The sequence below is a fragment of the Echinops telfairi genome, unplaced genomic scaffold (assembly GCF_000313985.2).
Source record: "Echinops telfairi isolate 266 unplaced genomic scaffold, ASM31398v2 ScPeMD7_23;HRSCAF=83, whole genome shotgun sequence".
Lineage (NCBI taxonomy): Eukaryota > Metazoa > Chordata > Mammalia > Afrosoricida > Tenrecidae > Echinops > Echinops telfairi.
The window spans coordinates 54,212,525-54,228,219 of NW_022103920.1; the positions used below are offsets into that span (position 1 = coordinate 54,212,525).

General features: G+C 39.2%; 1 protein-coding gene across 13 annotated transcripts in view; it reads left to right on the forward strand.

Moving 5' to 3' along the window:
* ADAM22 (ADAM metallopeptidase domain 22) overlaps window positions 1-15,695 on the forward strand; it is a 278,417-nt gene that overhangs the window by 133,860 nt on the left and 128,862 nt on the right. For all 13 annotated transcript variants that reach the window (XM_030885248.2, XM_030885251.2, XM_045289018.1 and 10 more), the window contains exon 4: window positions 10,513-10,579. In XM_030885248.2, the coding sequence (XP_030741108.1) occupies window positions 10,513-10,579 (67 nt within the window). The remainder of the gene's footprint in view (window positions 1-10,512; window positions 10,580-15,695) is intronic.

Consider the following 15,695-nt stretch of genomic DNA (forward strand, 5'->3'; position numbering starts at 1 on the left):
GGGCGTCACTCATAAAGGTCAACAAATAGACCTTGAACTTTTTATAGGCTTTTCTTCTTTTGTCATTGGCTTTGTTTTGGTTTTGTTGTTGGAGTTATTGTTTTATTTTCTACTGTTGCTTTGTTATGCTCACTCTTGTGTTTGTGCATATTATTATCTCTGCAGGTATATCCAGATAAGATAGGTGGGATAAACAAGCCGAGGAGAAAACATTGGGATGACAGTTCCAGGGGGACATGGGAGAAGGGGGGCGGGGGCGGGGAGGAAGTGAGTGTTAACAAGCCCAGAGACAAGGGAACAACAAGTGAGTGAAAATTGATAGCAAAGAGGGCGTAGGAGGTCTGGTAGGTATTGATCAAGGACAATGTAACCTTGAGGAATTACCGAAACCTAAGTGAAGTTTGAACATGATAGTGGGCCAAGAGGAAAGTTAAAGGAAATAGAGGAAAGAGCGAGGAGGCAAAAGGCATTTATAGAAGTCTAAATATATGCATGTAGATGTGTAAATATATTTATATGACGATGGGGAAATAGATCTATGTACAGGTATTTATAGGTTTAATTTTAAGGAAGCAGATGGACATTGGGCCTCTACTCAAGTACTCCCTCAACACAAGAACACTTTGTTCTAATAATCCAGCATTCTGTGGTACTCACCCTCCCAACATGATCGCTGAAGACAAATGGGTGCATAAATGTGGTGAAGAAAGCTGATGGTGCCCGACTATCAAAAGATACAGCATCTGGGGTCTCTTAAAGACTTGAAGATAAACAAGCGGCCATCTAGCTGAGAAGCGGCCATCTAGCTGGGAAGCACAAATCTCACATGGAAGAAGCACACCAGCCTGTGTGATCATGAGGTGTCGATGGGATCAGGTATCAAGCATCAGAGACCCAGAAGAAAAATCATGTCAATGTGAATGGGAGGGGAGTGCATAGTAGAAGCCCAAAGCCAATCTGTAGGCGATTGGACATACCCTTACTGAAGGGTCGCAGGGGAGGAGACAGGCCAGGCAGGGTGCAATATAGCACCAATGAAACATACAGCTTTCCTCTGGAACTTTAATGCTCCCCCCCCCACCACCACAATAATGACCCTAATTCTACCTTGCAAATCTGGCTAGAGCAGAGCATGTACATGGGTACAGAAAGATCTGGAAACACAGGGAATACAGGACAGATAAACCCCTCAAGACCGATAGTGAGAGTAGTGATACCAGGAGGATAAGGGGAAGGTGGGGGGAAAAGGGGGGAACCAATCACAATGACCTACCTATAACCCCTTCTCAGGGAGATGAATAACAGATAAGGGGTAAAGGGAGACGTTGGACAGTGCAAGACATGAAAAAATAATAATAACATAAAATTATCAAGTTGTTCATGATGGAGGGAGGGAGGGTAAAAAATGAGGAGCTGATACCAAGGGCTCAAGTAGTAAGAAAATGTCTTGAGAATGATGATGGCAACAAATGTACAAATGTGCTTGACGCAGTGGATGTATGTATGGATTATGATGAGTTGTACGAGCCCCCAATAAAATGATTTATAAGAAAAGCAAAAGAGATGTACTGCATAAGAAAACCAAAAGGCAGATCTACACTGGACCTGTGTGAGTTTCTAAAACATCTTTTTCCATAAAAAAATGTTTTGGATTTTTGGTCACGTTTCAAGGCTCTTGCTGCCCTGATAACTCATGACACAGCCATCTCCATCTATGAAAACCCAGGTGATTCTCAAGCATTTGGGGCAACATTTCTGTGGCCCAGTGCTACCTTTAACTCACACTTTCATTTCATTGCAATTTAACAGTATTATGGAACTCTTTAACTGCACAAGTTCATAGCTCTTGGTAGATCTGTGTAACATTCATAGGTTCTTCTTCATCTTCTACTTAATAGGCAAAGACATAGCTTAATTTCATTTAAAAATGTTTATTTGATAATAAAACCTAAAATTAGGGAATAAAGCCAGAGAGAGTTGGGGGGAGATAGGACAGTCAGACCTGTCATATTCTGACATGTCTGAGGTTCTTTTCATTTGGATAGTTTAGTGTAGATTATTTGTTTCAGATTCTCGGCATGTTCGCCAGTCGCTGAGTATGAAGCCATACAAGATGCATAGATTTTTCTTTTACAGGAACATACTTTGAAGTTTCTGCTGGAAGAGCAGCAATGAAAATAATTTTCTTTTTTGAGATAGTGGCTGAATTTAGATCGAGAAGAATACAATGATTCATCCGATAATTGTGTAAATAGGTGTCACATCCAAAGTCCTTAAATAATCAGCCTTCTGTGCCTGGCAATAGACATTTACAATTGATAGGTCTGATACTTTTTCCGTATTTTCTTTTGCATATTTTAGGATGCGAACGGTTCAGTAGCTTTTCACAAGAAAATTCAATTCTGGAACAGCTTAGAAAGTAATCGAAGAGACTAGGACAGCTAAACATTTAATGTCATCGTGGTTTCAGTATGGATACTAGCTTATAGAGTACATGCATGTATTCCACATATGTACGTATATATGATTACAGAATACTACATATGTTCTTAGAATGTGTCTATTGCCAGGCACAGAAGGCTGATTATTTAAGGACTTTGGATGTGACACCTATTTACACAATTATCGGATGAATAATTCTATCCTGTCAGGTCATAATCCTGATTAGTGCTCCCCACGCTTAATGCTTATTTAAGCCAGCTTAAAGAGTAATTATGAGAACATGGTACAGTTTTTAAACAAACTTACGAAAATTAGAACAACCAAGTGAGTTATTTTTTTCAAAGTTACCACTCTAGGAAAAATTTCTATTCAGTACATTGGCAGCTCTATTTATTGAACTAATATTAAATCTCTTTGGAGTATATTAGGCTTAATTCAATCATATGCCATCAAAATCATATGTTCATCATAGAAAAAGCAAACATTTAAGTTTATCTCTATTTCTGGTTAAGTATGGAAGACTGAACTTAACATCTATCTTCACGCTGGTATGGTGACAGTGAAGGTATGATAAACTCCCACAAACAAAGCAGGTTAGCAACAATAATGCAACTTTGGAAGACAGAACAAGAGTAGACTGATGGTAACTAATTTAACAGACTGGGTAAAGCTGACTACCAGCTACAACTAAAGGACGATCTTGGGGAAAGTTCTGGAATTTGAGGGACCAGATACTTCAAAGTGCTAGGTGGTGGTATGAGCAAGTAAGATATGTTAATTTTTAAAGATAATGAACTCTAAAATTTGATTTTAACATGAGAACTCCAATAATCATATTTTAATTTTGTTTTAATCTACAAGCATCTGGAAAAAGCGAGTAATGCAATAATATACTTCTGCCTTAAAACTTGTTTATGTTGTACAAAACATATGCTGTTTAAATATTACTTTAGGTCAGAAAACTGTTCAAAATTACAGACTTTTTAGAGGGTGTAGTTACTTTCCCATTGCTGGATTCCTGAGTAGGATCCATTCCTGGCCAAGATTGCTCTGTGACATAGATGAGTATTCATTTTCCATATGCCTTAGAAGAGAGGGCATATTCAGCTTGATGAACTTTCTTTCTCTGGAAGCTGGAGCATCCCATGGTGTCAAAGATAAGTACTGAAATTCTATTCGGTCAAAAACCAGACCTGAAAATCATAACTGATAGTATGAAAATGGAAACCACCAGACGGAATTTCAGTAAATATAATCAGGGCAAGTGATGCATTGCAAGTACAAGTTGAATCTTTATAAGAGCAGTTAAAACCCCAGATCTCCTCAGTTCCTGTCATCAGGTCAATATGTTGCTCCTTCCCTGACAGACGAAGGAAGTTTTCTGTCTCGAGAAGCTGAACTGGTAAGGTTTGGGGCCTTAAGGGTCTAGGCAGCTGAGGTTGGGCGCAACATTGAAGACAGCGGGCCTTAGTGATAGTTGCGTGTTGCAATCCATGCCCCCAGCTCCTTTTCACAAGGTGGGTCTGTGAATCCTGGCACCAGGCTTATCCATCCAGCCAGGAGACAGGAGACTAAGCTTCGGGATGAATGGTCAGCCCATGGAAAATAATCTACAAACACATTGGGCTGCTAATTGCAAAGTTATCAGTTCGAAACCACCAACCAATCCATGGGAGAAAGACAGGGCTGTCTATTCTTGTGAAAAATTAGTCTTGGGAACTCACACGGGCAGTTCTATTTTCTGTCCTATAGCCTCACTATCAGTCAGAATCAACTCTATGACAATAGGTTTGAATTTTTTCATAGAGAGACCAACTTATATGCAACCCTACTGCTACTTTTATGTGTTTTTAATGGGACCATGCTAAGTTATGTATGTGCATCACTTCAGAAGAACATGCTATTGGTTGCTTGTGTTGTTGGTGTTAACTTTGCTCACTTGGTAAAGATGATGAACTCCATTTTCTTCCATGTGAAGTTAGGCTAGGATATATTTTGGAGGTAGAATTGTAAGTTGGCCTTTGGCTAAGCTAGTTATGCTTTAGGCCTGTTGACATCTCCTGTTTGAGGATGGCTCAGAAACAAGGTGCTGGTATATTGAAAACAAGGAACTATATGTGACCTCCTCCCTGGGAGACAAACAACCAAAAAGTGGGTGAAGGGAGACGTCGGACAGGGCAAGATATGACAAAATAACAATTTATAAACTATCAAGGACTCATGAGGGAGGGGGGAAATGAGGACCTTATGCCGGGGGTTTAAGTGGAGAGAAAATGTTTTGAGAATGATGTACAAATGCGCTTTACACAATTGATGTGTGTATGGATTGCGATAACAGTTGTATGAGGCCCTAATAAAATGTTAAAAAAAAAAAAGATGAGGCAGTCCTCTTTTGTGTCCATTTTCTCAGTGAGAACAGAAATAAATCATCATTAGGATCCATGAGGAGAGAACATTCTGGAGATTTGAGACAGGACCAGTTTGAAAGAGTCTGCTTACAGTAAACTTACTGGGCAAATGTACCGGGATTTCTGAGTGGTGTAGAGCTGATAATTATGTTCATAACTTCAAAGTATGAACATTCAGGACATTCTGCTTCTTGGGGTCAGACTTCATTTGGAGGAATTGTTCAAGTTTTATTTGAATTCTTTCTTTCTTTTTAACCACTGTTGACGTTTTGTCAAATTAGTGCAGTGAAGGTAAAGAAGTTAAGGGTGTAGAAGTTGAGCATGTAGTTAAGGGAGTGATATCCTGGCGGACTTGGAACTGAAACTGCACTGGCTGAGCAAAACAGGGGAAGGACAATGAAAACACAGGAAGGTCAATGTCTTAAAAATCCTAAAACGCTTCCAGTGAGCATTCCGGGGAAGATGAAGAGATATGAGAGAGTCATCAGGGAACAGGATGATTGAGATCAGGGTTTAGGAAGCATTTCACATATGTTACTGTTTAGTCTTATACCAACTTTGTGAGGTAATTTTTATTATCTCCGTTTCAGACATGAGCAAATTAAGTTCATAAAGTTTAAATAACTTGACCAAAGTCACACAGCAAGTGACAGAGCAGGAATGGAAAACAGAATTTTGGGTTTGGGATTTTAAATTCATTGTACTCTGCCAACTGCCTCTGATTTATGACAATCACCACTAGACAAAGGGTAATAATTTTTATGATAAAAAATGTGTTCCTTGTTTTTGTTTTACTTATCCCAAGATATTTCTGTCATGCACATAAGTAAATCCTTATTCAATATTTCTAATTTTAAAAACACTTTTATTTTCCTTCTTCATAAAACACATGGCACCTGAATTGACCGAAAACCATGGAATAAATTCAGCCTCCTTACATTTAAAGTAAAATAAAAACTTATATCTGTTATGGAGGGAGCCTTGGTGGTGTAGGGGGGGTTACACCTTGGCCTACTATTAAAGTTAGCGATTCAAACCCAGCAGCTACCTCACAAAAGAAAATTGAGGCTTTCTACTCCAGTAAAGATGTACAATCTTGGAAATCCACAGGGGTGGTTGTATTCTACCCTATAAAGTAGTTATGAGTCAGAATTGACTCAGTGCTAGTGAGTTTGAATTTTGAGTTTTTATGTTAAGAAGTCTTTTCATTTTTCTATGTTAAATGATGTAAATAGGACCCTGGTAATGATATATAACAAAGGAAAAGAACATAGATTAATTTTGATTATCTCTAGTCAGTAGGCAACAAGAAAATTTACTTAGGTTATAAAGTTGGTGGTAAGGATTTTGTGGTTCGGTAGCGAGGAAAATATTTAAAATAGAAGGTTTTCAGCTTAATAATTAAAAAATAACACCTAGCTGGCTTCCACAGTTCTGCAAACAAATTAAACTAAATTGCACAGGCTGTTCTTGGTTTAAATTACATGGGGCGCTTTGCATCAAGTCTTGTACATATAGAGGTCTTATGAAAATAGCCATAGGATTCCTAAGTAGAGGATTTTGCTTTTTTCACCCTCTGCACCTGATTTTGTGCAATAGTCGCTTGTCCTAGATTTTTCAAAGGAAAAATGTTTTTTGAAATTCAAAAAACCCATAAGATTCAAACGCTTTTTTAATTTAAAAAATGATTATTATTTCTACTACTACTGCTGCTTCAGTCAATACTCTTCTTTAAACCAAATTCCAAACTCACTGCCATCACATCAGAGCCAACTCACAGTGACCCTGAAGTAGAGGGTAGATCTACTTCTGTGAATTTTTGAGACTGTCACTCTTCCCGGGAGTAGAAAACCCCATCTTTCTCCCACAGAGTGGCTGGTGACTTTGAACTGCTGAACTTGCAGTTAGCTGCCCAACATGTAACCACTACGACCAGGGCTCCCTTGGGAGTGTTTTATTTAGATGTTTTTAACTTCACTCATATTAACTTGGATAATGGGAGATCCGTCTAAATTTCCATGTGGCAGTGATTCTCTCTGCCATCCTCCTAGTTGCATTCCACTCTATGTGAGTAGCCATGATGCTCTGGGGAGATCTCTGGAGGGGAGGCTTTATTGTTCAAAGACAATCATAGTGGTCCATATGCCCTTGTCAAAGTATTGATTGAGGTGTAGCCAGATAAGGTAATTCTGGCAAAAGATTCTTGAGAAGATGGATTCTGGGAGTTTGTTTGGTGAATGGTTTAGTCTTTTAATGAAACACAGGGCTTTATACTTCAGGATTAGTTTCTGTAAATGTGGTACCTAGAATTATAGCAGCCCGACGGTTCCTGTGGGGTGCCAATAAAGAAACCAGCCCAGCACCATATAGATGCTTGAGTTTTTTTTAAGACTGTTTAAGATTTTTAGTTTTCCACTACTTGCAGCTGAGAGCATCCACCCTGATCCTTCCATTCAGTCAATAGGAGACTATATATGCATATTCCAAGGCCAAATAAAACATGGAGTTAAGATAATAATAACTCAACTGAACTCGCTACCATTGATCCAGTCACTTATGACTCATAGTGACTATGTAGGACAAGGTAAAACTGCCCCTGTGGGTTTCCAAGACTGGAACTTTTTATGGGCATTGTAAACTGCATCTTTCTCCCACAAAGTGGTTGGTGGTTTTGAACTGCCAAACTTGCTGTTAGCATCCCAACGCATAACCCACTGTGTCACCAGGACTTGATGGCAATGAGTTTTGAGAGTTTACTGTGTTACATGGAGTTTACTGTGTTACATGGAGTCAGAATTGATATGATGATACCTAACAATATCAACAATATTATTTATGTTATACTGCTTTAAGAGTGCAAGTAGCATAATGGGTTTTGAGTTGGTCCACAATTTGAAACAACCAATGGCTCCACAGGAGGCTTACTACTCCTGTGAAGATTTATAGCCGTGGAAACGCAGAGGGGCATTTTTTACTCACTCTTATGTGATTTAGAAGTGACTTGATGGCAGTGATTTTGTTGTTGTTTTGTTTTTGACTTTAAGCTTAAAGATTTGAAGGTTGTTTTTTTTTTAGCAGAACTCATGACTTGAAGCAATTCTGTTAAAGGGGAAGAATTTTTTGCATATATAGATTAATGAGATGCATGTTTAAGATTATAAAACTTAGAAAAACTTAAAAATATACAACAAAATTGATTAGAAGAAAGAAATCTTTTTTTTAAATCATTTTATTAGGGGCTCATACCACTCTTATCACAATCCATACATAAATCAGTTGTGTAAAGCACATTTGTACATTCATTGCCCTCATCATTCTCAAAACATTTGCTCTCCACTTAAGCCCCTGGCATCAGCTCCTCATTTTTTCCCGTCCCTCCCCCCTCCCCCCTCCCCCATGTGCCCTTGATAATTTATAAATTATTATTTTGTCATATCTTGCCCTGTCCGATGTCTCCCTTCACCTACTTTTCTGTTGTCCATCCCCCAGGGAGGAGGTCACATATAGATTCTTGTAATCGGTTCCCTCTTTCCAACCTACTCTCCCTCTATCCTTCCAGAATCACCACTCACTCCACTGGACCTGAAAGGATCATCTGCCCTGGATTCCCTGTGTTTCCAGTTCCTATCTGTACCAGTGTACATCCTCTGGTCTAGCCAGACTTGCAAAGTAGAATTCAGATCATGATAGTAGTGGGTGGGTGAGGGGGGTGTGGAGGAAACATTTGGGAACTAGAGGAAAGTTGTATTTTTCATCGTTGCTACATCGCACCCTGTCTGGCTCGTCTCCTCCCCGAGACCCCTCTGCAAGGGGATCTCCAGTGGCCTACAAATGGGTTTTGGGTCTCCACTCCTCACTCCCCCCATCATTCACTATGGTAAGATTTTTTGTTCTGATGATGCCTTATACCTGATCCCTTCGACACCTCGTGATTGCACAGGCTGGTGTGCTTCTTCCATATGGGCTTTGTTGCTTCTGAGCTAGATGGCCCCTTGTTTACCTTCAAGCCTTTAAGACCCCAGAGCTATACTTTTTGATAGCCAGGCACCATCAGCTTTCTTCGCTGCATTTGCTTATGCACCCATTTGTCTTCAGCAATTGTATCATGGAGGTGAGCACACAATGATATGATTTTTTGTTCTTTGACGCCAGATAACTGATCCCTTCGGCACCTCGTGATCACACAGGCTGGTGTTCTTCCTCCATGTGGGCTTTGTTGCTTCTGAGCTAGATGGCTGTTTGTTTACTTTCAAGCTTTTAAGACCCCAGACACTATATCCTTTGATTGCTGGGCACCATCAAATTTCTTCACCACTTTTGCTTATTCACCCGCTTTGTCATCAGCAGTTGTTTTGGGAAGGTGAGCATCATTGAATGGCAATTTAATAGAAGAAAGTATTCTTGCATTGAGGGAGTACTTGAGTGGAGGCCCAATGTCCAAGAAGAAAATCTTAAAAGGGGATTTTTATTTAAAAGGATAGTGGTCTGTTCATTTTCATTTTAACTTTTTTTTACTCCCTTTTTATTTTTGTGATGAAACTGATACTTTGACAAATAAAGCATTCCGTATTCCACATCAAGAAACAGCGGGGAAGTCAATTAAAACTATTCAGTAAGAAGATATTTGATAAACAACCTCATCAAGGCAAAGGAGAGGGGTCGAGGTAGAGTCCCAGAGTCCATCAGGGGATAACTGGACATTCCAGCACAGAGGGCCACACGGAAGGGAAGATGGATCCAGGGGACAGTATCGCACCGAAGAAACACACAACACTCCTCTAGGTCTTCAATCCTTCCTCCCCGCATTTATTATGATCTCAGTACTACCTTGCAAATCCAGCTACGCTGGCCTACATACATGGGTATAGATGAGAGTTTTCATTGTATGGAATTTAGGATAAACAAACTTTTCAGAAACAGTAATGGGAGTAACCACTTCAGGAGGGTTAGGGGAAGGGAAGAGGGGAAGTGGGGAGGAAGGGAGAACTGATAGTAATGATGGCGAAATAATCCCCTTCAAGGGGGATGAATACCAGGATTGTAGGTGAAGGGATCAGAGGGGTGGTGTAAGATATATATAACTAACAATACATAATATATTAAGGGTTCACGAGTGTGGTAGAGTGTGGGAAAGGAGGAAATAAAAGGAACTGATATCAAGGGGCTCAAGAAGAAAGATAATCTTTTGAAATTGTTGATGCCAATATTTGTACATATCTGCTTAATATAATGAATGTATGGACTGTTATAATATATTTAAGCACCCCCAATAAAATGATTTATCATTAATAAATAACTAAAATGGTTATTGAAATTCCAAAAAGCAAAAGAAGAATAAGAGGAAGAAATATTTGCCGAGAAGCTGGTTGAGAAAGAGGCCATATAAGACAGAAGATGTTTTTAAATTAATGGTTATACATATGGTAGTTTGCTAGAACTGATGACCGGATCAGTGGAATCGCTTTTTCTAAACAATGAAGTGGCTGGTTTTGTAGAGTCAGGTTAGCTTTGTATTTTACTCTAGAAATAGAAAACTATATGGAGAGAGGGGATTTTTTTTTACATTGGGTTTAAAAATTGTTACAATTTGCTATGTGTAAATGTGATTTGGGTTTCAACTATTTCAGACTGCTCTGTAATCATCACTTGTTTGTTGTTGCAGTGATTTGCTGTCCTCTGACTACAGAGAGAGACACATTGAGCCTGGAGGCAAGACGGTGGAGGTTAAAGTAAGTCAAACATTCTTCTCTTTGGGGAAATTTGTTTTTTCTATCTTTAAACACTATCGATGATCATTTCAGTGCTCAATGATATTCAGTTGGAAGGGGTTTTTAACAATGAATTTATATTGGCTTACAATTCACAATACAATTCAGTTGTTCAATCATTTTAAGAAGAATTGTGCAATCATCACCACAATCAGTTTTAGAACATTTCCTTCTTTCTCATACTTATTGATGGTAGCCCTCCATTTCCCCACTACCTCCCCTGTCATGCCCCTGGGTGAGTATTAATCCAGTTATTGACTCTATATTGACTTCTCTGGATTTTATATACAGAAAAAATATGTAAAACAAAATCAGGAAACAAATAAAAATTAACAATGATAAAACAACAACAAAAAAACAATTGAAAAGAGAGTATAAAATATTTAAACCTGGAACAAATTTTAAATGGATTAAATGGGAGACAAATAGTAAAGTGTTACATTTTGACCTGTGTCTGTAATAATCATTTTACAATAGTCTCCATCTGATAACAAGACTATTTTAATGACTCTTAATTTATTGAGAAACTTTATCATCTACTTGTACATTTTGACCTGTGTCTGTAATAATCCATTTACAATAGTCTCCATCTGATAACAAGATTATTTTAATGACTCTTAATTTATTGAGAAACTTTATCATCTACTTGTGAGAGAAAAAGTAAGCAAACAAACAAAATGACTTGTTAGCTCTCAGAAAAAGAGTTCTTGGCATACTGTAGGGATTGCTGACATTATGATTATAGAGTTAACATGGCTCCATCTAGCTCTTTTATAGATTATTCCACAGAAATAATTTATAAAATTTTCCTTTAATGTTAAATTTGAATGTTGTGAGCAAGTGCTTAGATCTCTGTTCAAACAAGAAATACCCTCCTTTGGTAAAATAGTGACATTATCAAATGTTTAGGAAAGTATCAGGAAGTTTAAAACACCTGGACCAGAAATCCAACCATACAATTTCTTGTCAGGTTAGATCTGAAGAGATTGCACACAAGTGAAAACCCTGTGAGCAGAGGTACTAGAGCACTGGTTTGTGTGTGTGTGTGTGTGTGTGTGCGCGCACGCATGCACATGTATGTATGTACATGTCTATGTATGTGTTTATGTTTTCCCAGTCTACTGATGATATAATATGAGAGTATCTGAAACCAAAAAGTACCCTATTTTTATTTATTTATAATCATTTATTTATTTGTTTATTTATTTATAATCATTTTATTAGGGGCTCATACAACTTTGATCACAATCCATACATACATCAATTGTGTAAAGCACATTTGTGCATTCATTGCCCTCATCATTCTCAAAACATTTGCTCTCCACTTAAGCCCCTGGCATCAGCTTCTCATTTTTTCCTCCTCCCTCCCTGTCATATCTTGCACCATCCGAGGTCTCCCCTCCCCAACTTTACTGTTATTCATCTCCCAGGGAGGAGGTTATATGTAGATCCTTGTAATTGTTTCTCCCTTTCTACCCCACCCTCCCTCCACCCTCCTGGTTTCACCACTCTCATCACTGGTCCTGAAGGGATCATCCACCCTGGATTCCCTGTGTCTCCAGTTGCTATCTGTACCAGTGTACATCCTCTGGTCTAGCCAGATTTGTAAAGTAGAACTGGGATCATGATAGTGGAGGGGGAGAGGGGGAAGAAGCATTTAGGAACTAGAGGAAAGTTGCATGTTTCATCATTGCTACACTGCACCCTGACTGGCTCGTCTCCTCCCCGCGACCCTTCTGTAAGGGAATGTCGTCCAATTGCCTACACATGGGCTTTGGATCTTCACTCCACACTCCCCCTCATTCACAATGATAAGATTTTTTGTTCTGATGATGCCTGATACCTTATCCCTTTGACACCTCGTGATCTGACAGGCTGGTGTGCTTCTTCCATGTGGGCTCTGTTGCTTCCGAGCTAGATGGACGCTTGCTTACCCTATTTTTATTTAATATTGTAAATTTTGGACAAATGTTTATTTTCTTCCAAATTGTATATGTAGTATTCTATTTGATTAGACTTATGTTATAAGGAGGCTTTTAAAAGTTCATGGAAATTTTCCATTATCTTTAATTCAATTTTTGAACTTTTTGAAGCCCTTTATATTTATACACATTGCTGTTCTTTTTCTGATTTTAAAATTGATGCATACTCGTTGTAGAAAATTTGTGAAGTATAGAAAAACATAACGAAAAAGAAAAATCTTTATACTCATCAATTATAAATAAACTTTGCTTTAATTTTGTGGTGGCCCTTCTAGGAGTTTTTTTTTTTTGGTGTGTCCTATGTATAAAAATACACACACAATGTACATATTTTTTTACATAAATGGAATCATAAGTATCTATAATATCTTGTTTTTTACTAACATTTTATTGTAAACGATTTGCAGATATTATCAGATAAAGATTATATATTCACTGCTTTTCTTTTTTTATAAATCATTTTATTGAGGGCTCTTACAGATTTTATAACCATCTATACATCCATTGTAGCAAGCAAATTTGTATATATGGTGCTATCATCATTTTCAAAGCATTCTTTTTTTAACTTGAGCCCTTGGTATCAGCTCCTCTTTTTTACCGTCCTACCCTCATGACCCCTTAAGAAATTATAAATTACTATTATTTTCATATTGTACACCATCCACTGTCTTCCTTTACTCACGTTTTTTGCTGTTCATCCCCTGGAGGGTGGGAGTTATATGTCGATCATTGCAATCAGTTCCCCCTTTCTCCCTGCACCTTCCCCATCCCTCATCCTATACCCCCATTACTGTTCCTGAGGCCTTTATCTGTCCTGGAGTCCATGTGTTGAGGGCTCTTATCTATACCAGTGTACATGCTCCGGTCTAGCTGGATTTTTAAGGTTGAACTGGGGTTATGATAGTGGTGGGGAGGAAGTATTAAAGAAATAGAGAACTGTTTTGTTTTGTGTTTTGTAAGTGCTATATTGCATCCTGTCTGGGTAGTCTCTTCCATATGACCTTTCTGTGAGAGGATGTCCAATTGTCTGCAGATGGGCGTTGGGTCTCCACTCCGACCTGGTCCTACTTATTTGCATTGATATGATTGTTTGTTTGGGGTCTTCTGATGACTGATACCTGCTCCCATTGACACCTTATGATCACACAGGCTGGTGTGCTTCTTCCATGTGGGCCTTGTTGCTTCCCTGCTAAATGGCCACTTGTTTAACTTCAAGCCTTTAAGATCCAGATGCTATACCTTCTAATAGCTGGGCACCATCAGCTTTCTTCAACACATTTGCTTATGTACCCATTTTGACTTCAGCGATTGTTTTGGGAAGGTGAGCATCACAGAATGCTAGGTTACTAGAACAATGTGTTTTTGCATTGAAGGAGGACTTCAGAAGAGGCCCAATGTCTGTCTGCTACCTTCCTATTTATCATGTTAATATATATCCATAGACTTATATTCCTAACTTTATATATTTATATATATGTGCTTTATATATTAATATAATATATATTAATATATATATGTATATATATATATACATGCCTATATTTATAACTCTATAAATGTCTTTTGCCTCCTAGTTCTTTTCTCTATTTCCTTTTACTTTCTTTTTGTCCCACTATCACGCCATTTTCATTCAGCTCTCAGTAAGTCTTCTCGGCTGCATCAAACCCCACCAGTCATTCTACACCCTCTTTGCCATCGATTTTAGATCTCTTGTTATTCCCTTGTCCCTGAGTTTGTTGGCTGGCTCCCACTTCCCTTTCCCCCACCTCTCCCTCTTTCCTGTCCCCTGAGACCTGTCAATCCTGTTGTATTCTCCTCGAGATTGTTGATCCTGCCTACTTTATATAGATAGACATAGAAGAAAAAGAAAGCAAAACCAAAAGTTCTATAAATAGTTCCAGGCCTGTCTGCTGACCTTTATGAATGTTTTCCAGTTGAGTCTGATGAGGTACCAAGCCCTGTCCACCCCAAGTCAGATGACTATTTTCGGGATTCCTCGGAATCTTCATTGCCTTGCTCCTCTTGCTGTTCTGTTGCACTCTTCTGACCCCATGTGTGTGTGTGGTCAGACAAGGCACAGTTCCTTCACTGTGACTCCAGTGCTGTCCCCTGCAGTCCTGTGGGTCAGTGAAGGGACGTTGTGTCTTGTGGTGGGACCAACCCTATGGTCCTCTCTGTGCATTGGATGCTCCGAGCAGGAATGTCATCCTTGAGGCTTGGTGGGCCATGATGCAGTTTGTTCTCTCTCTGCCTCTCTGTCTCTCTTTCTCCTTCTTAGTTTGCTCCTATTGTTTCTTCAGTGCTGTCCTCTGTAGTGCATTCTTCTGAGAAGAGGGTCCATGTTGCTGGGATTGAGGCCGGTCCCCGCAGAACTCTCTGGTAGTTTGTTGCTTCATGCCAGTATGTTGCCCTCAAGGCTTGGAGGACTAGTTTGAGGTGTGGTCCCTCTCTCCCTTTCCTGTGGAGACATAAAGAATACATACCCTCCCCATGGGTGGGTTAGTGCCCTGTATTCCCACTATCCTTGTGCCCCCACCCCTTTTCCCCTCTTTTTAGTTGGTTGCCATGTGCATCCCTGGGTTGGGGACATCCCTGACCAGAGTGCATGGACCTCATCCCGGGAATTTATGCATTTAGTGGGCATTCCCATATGCCCACTGTCCTTTTTAAGCTTACCTCAGTGGACTCATGTTTTACTTGTTCTTTTGTGCTTGTCTTACTTCACTTAGCATAATTTCCTCCAACTCTTCCTATGCGATGATATGCTTCATGCACTCATGACTTCTTTTTAGGGATGGGTAGTCTTCCACTATATGTATGTACCAGTTTTTTAATCCATTCATCCATTGATGGAAATGTAGGTTGTTTCCAACTCTTTGCAATTGTCAACTGCTCTGTGATGAACATTGGAGCACAGATGTCTGACCATGGTGTGTTTGTTACCTCTTCTACATATATGCCCAATAGGGGGATTGCTGGGTCATATGGTAGCTCAATTTCCATTTGTTTTTGGTACTGCCAAATTAAATTCCATAATGGCTGCACATACCTGGACCATCAGCAGTGGATGAGAGTTCCTGTCTCACCACAGCCCC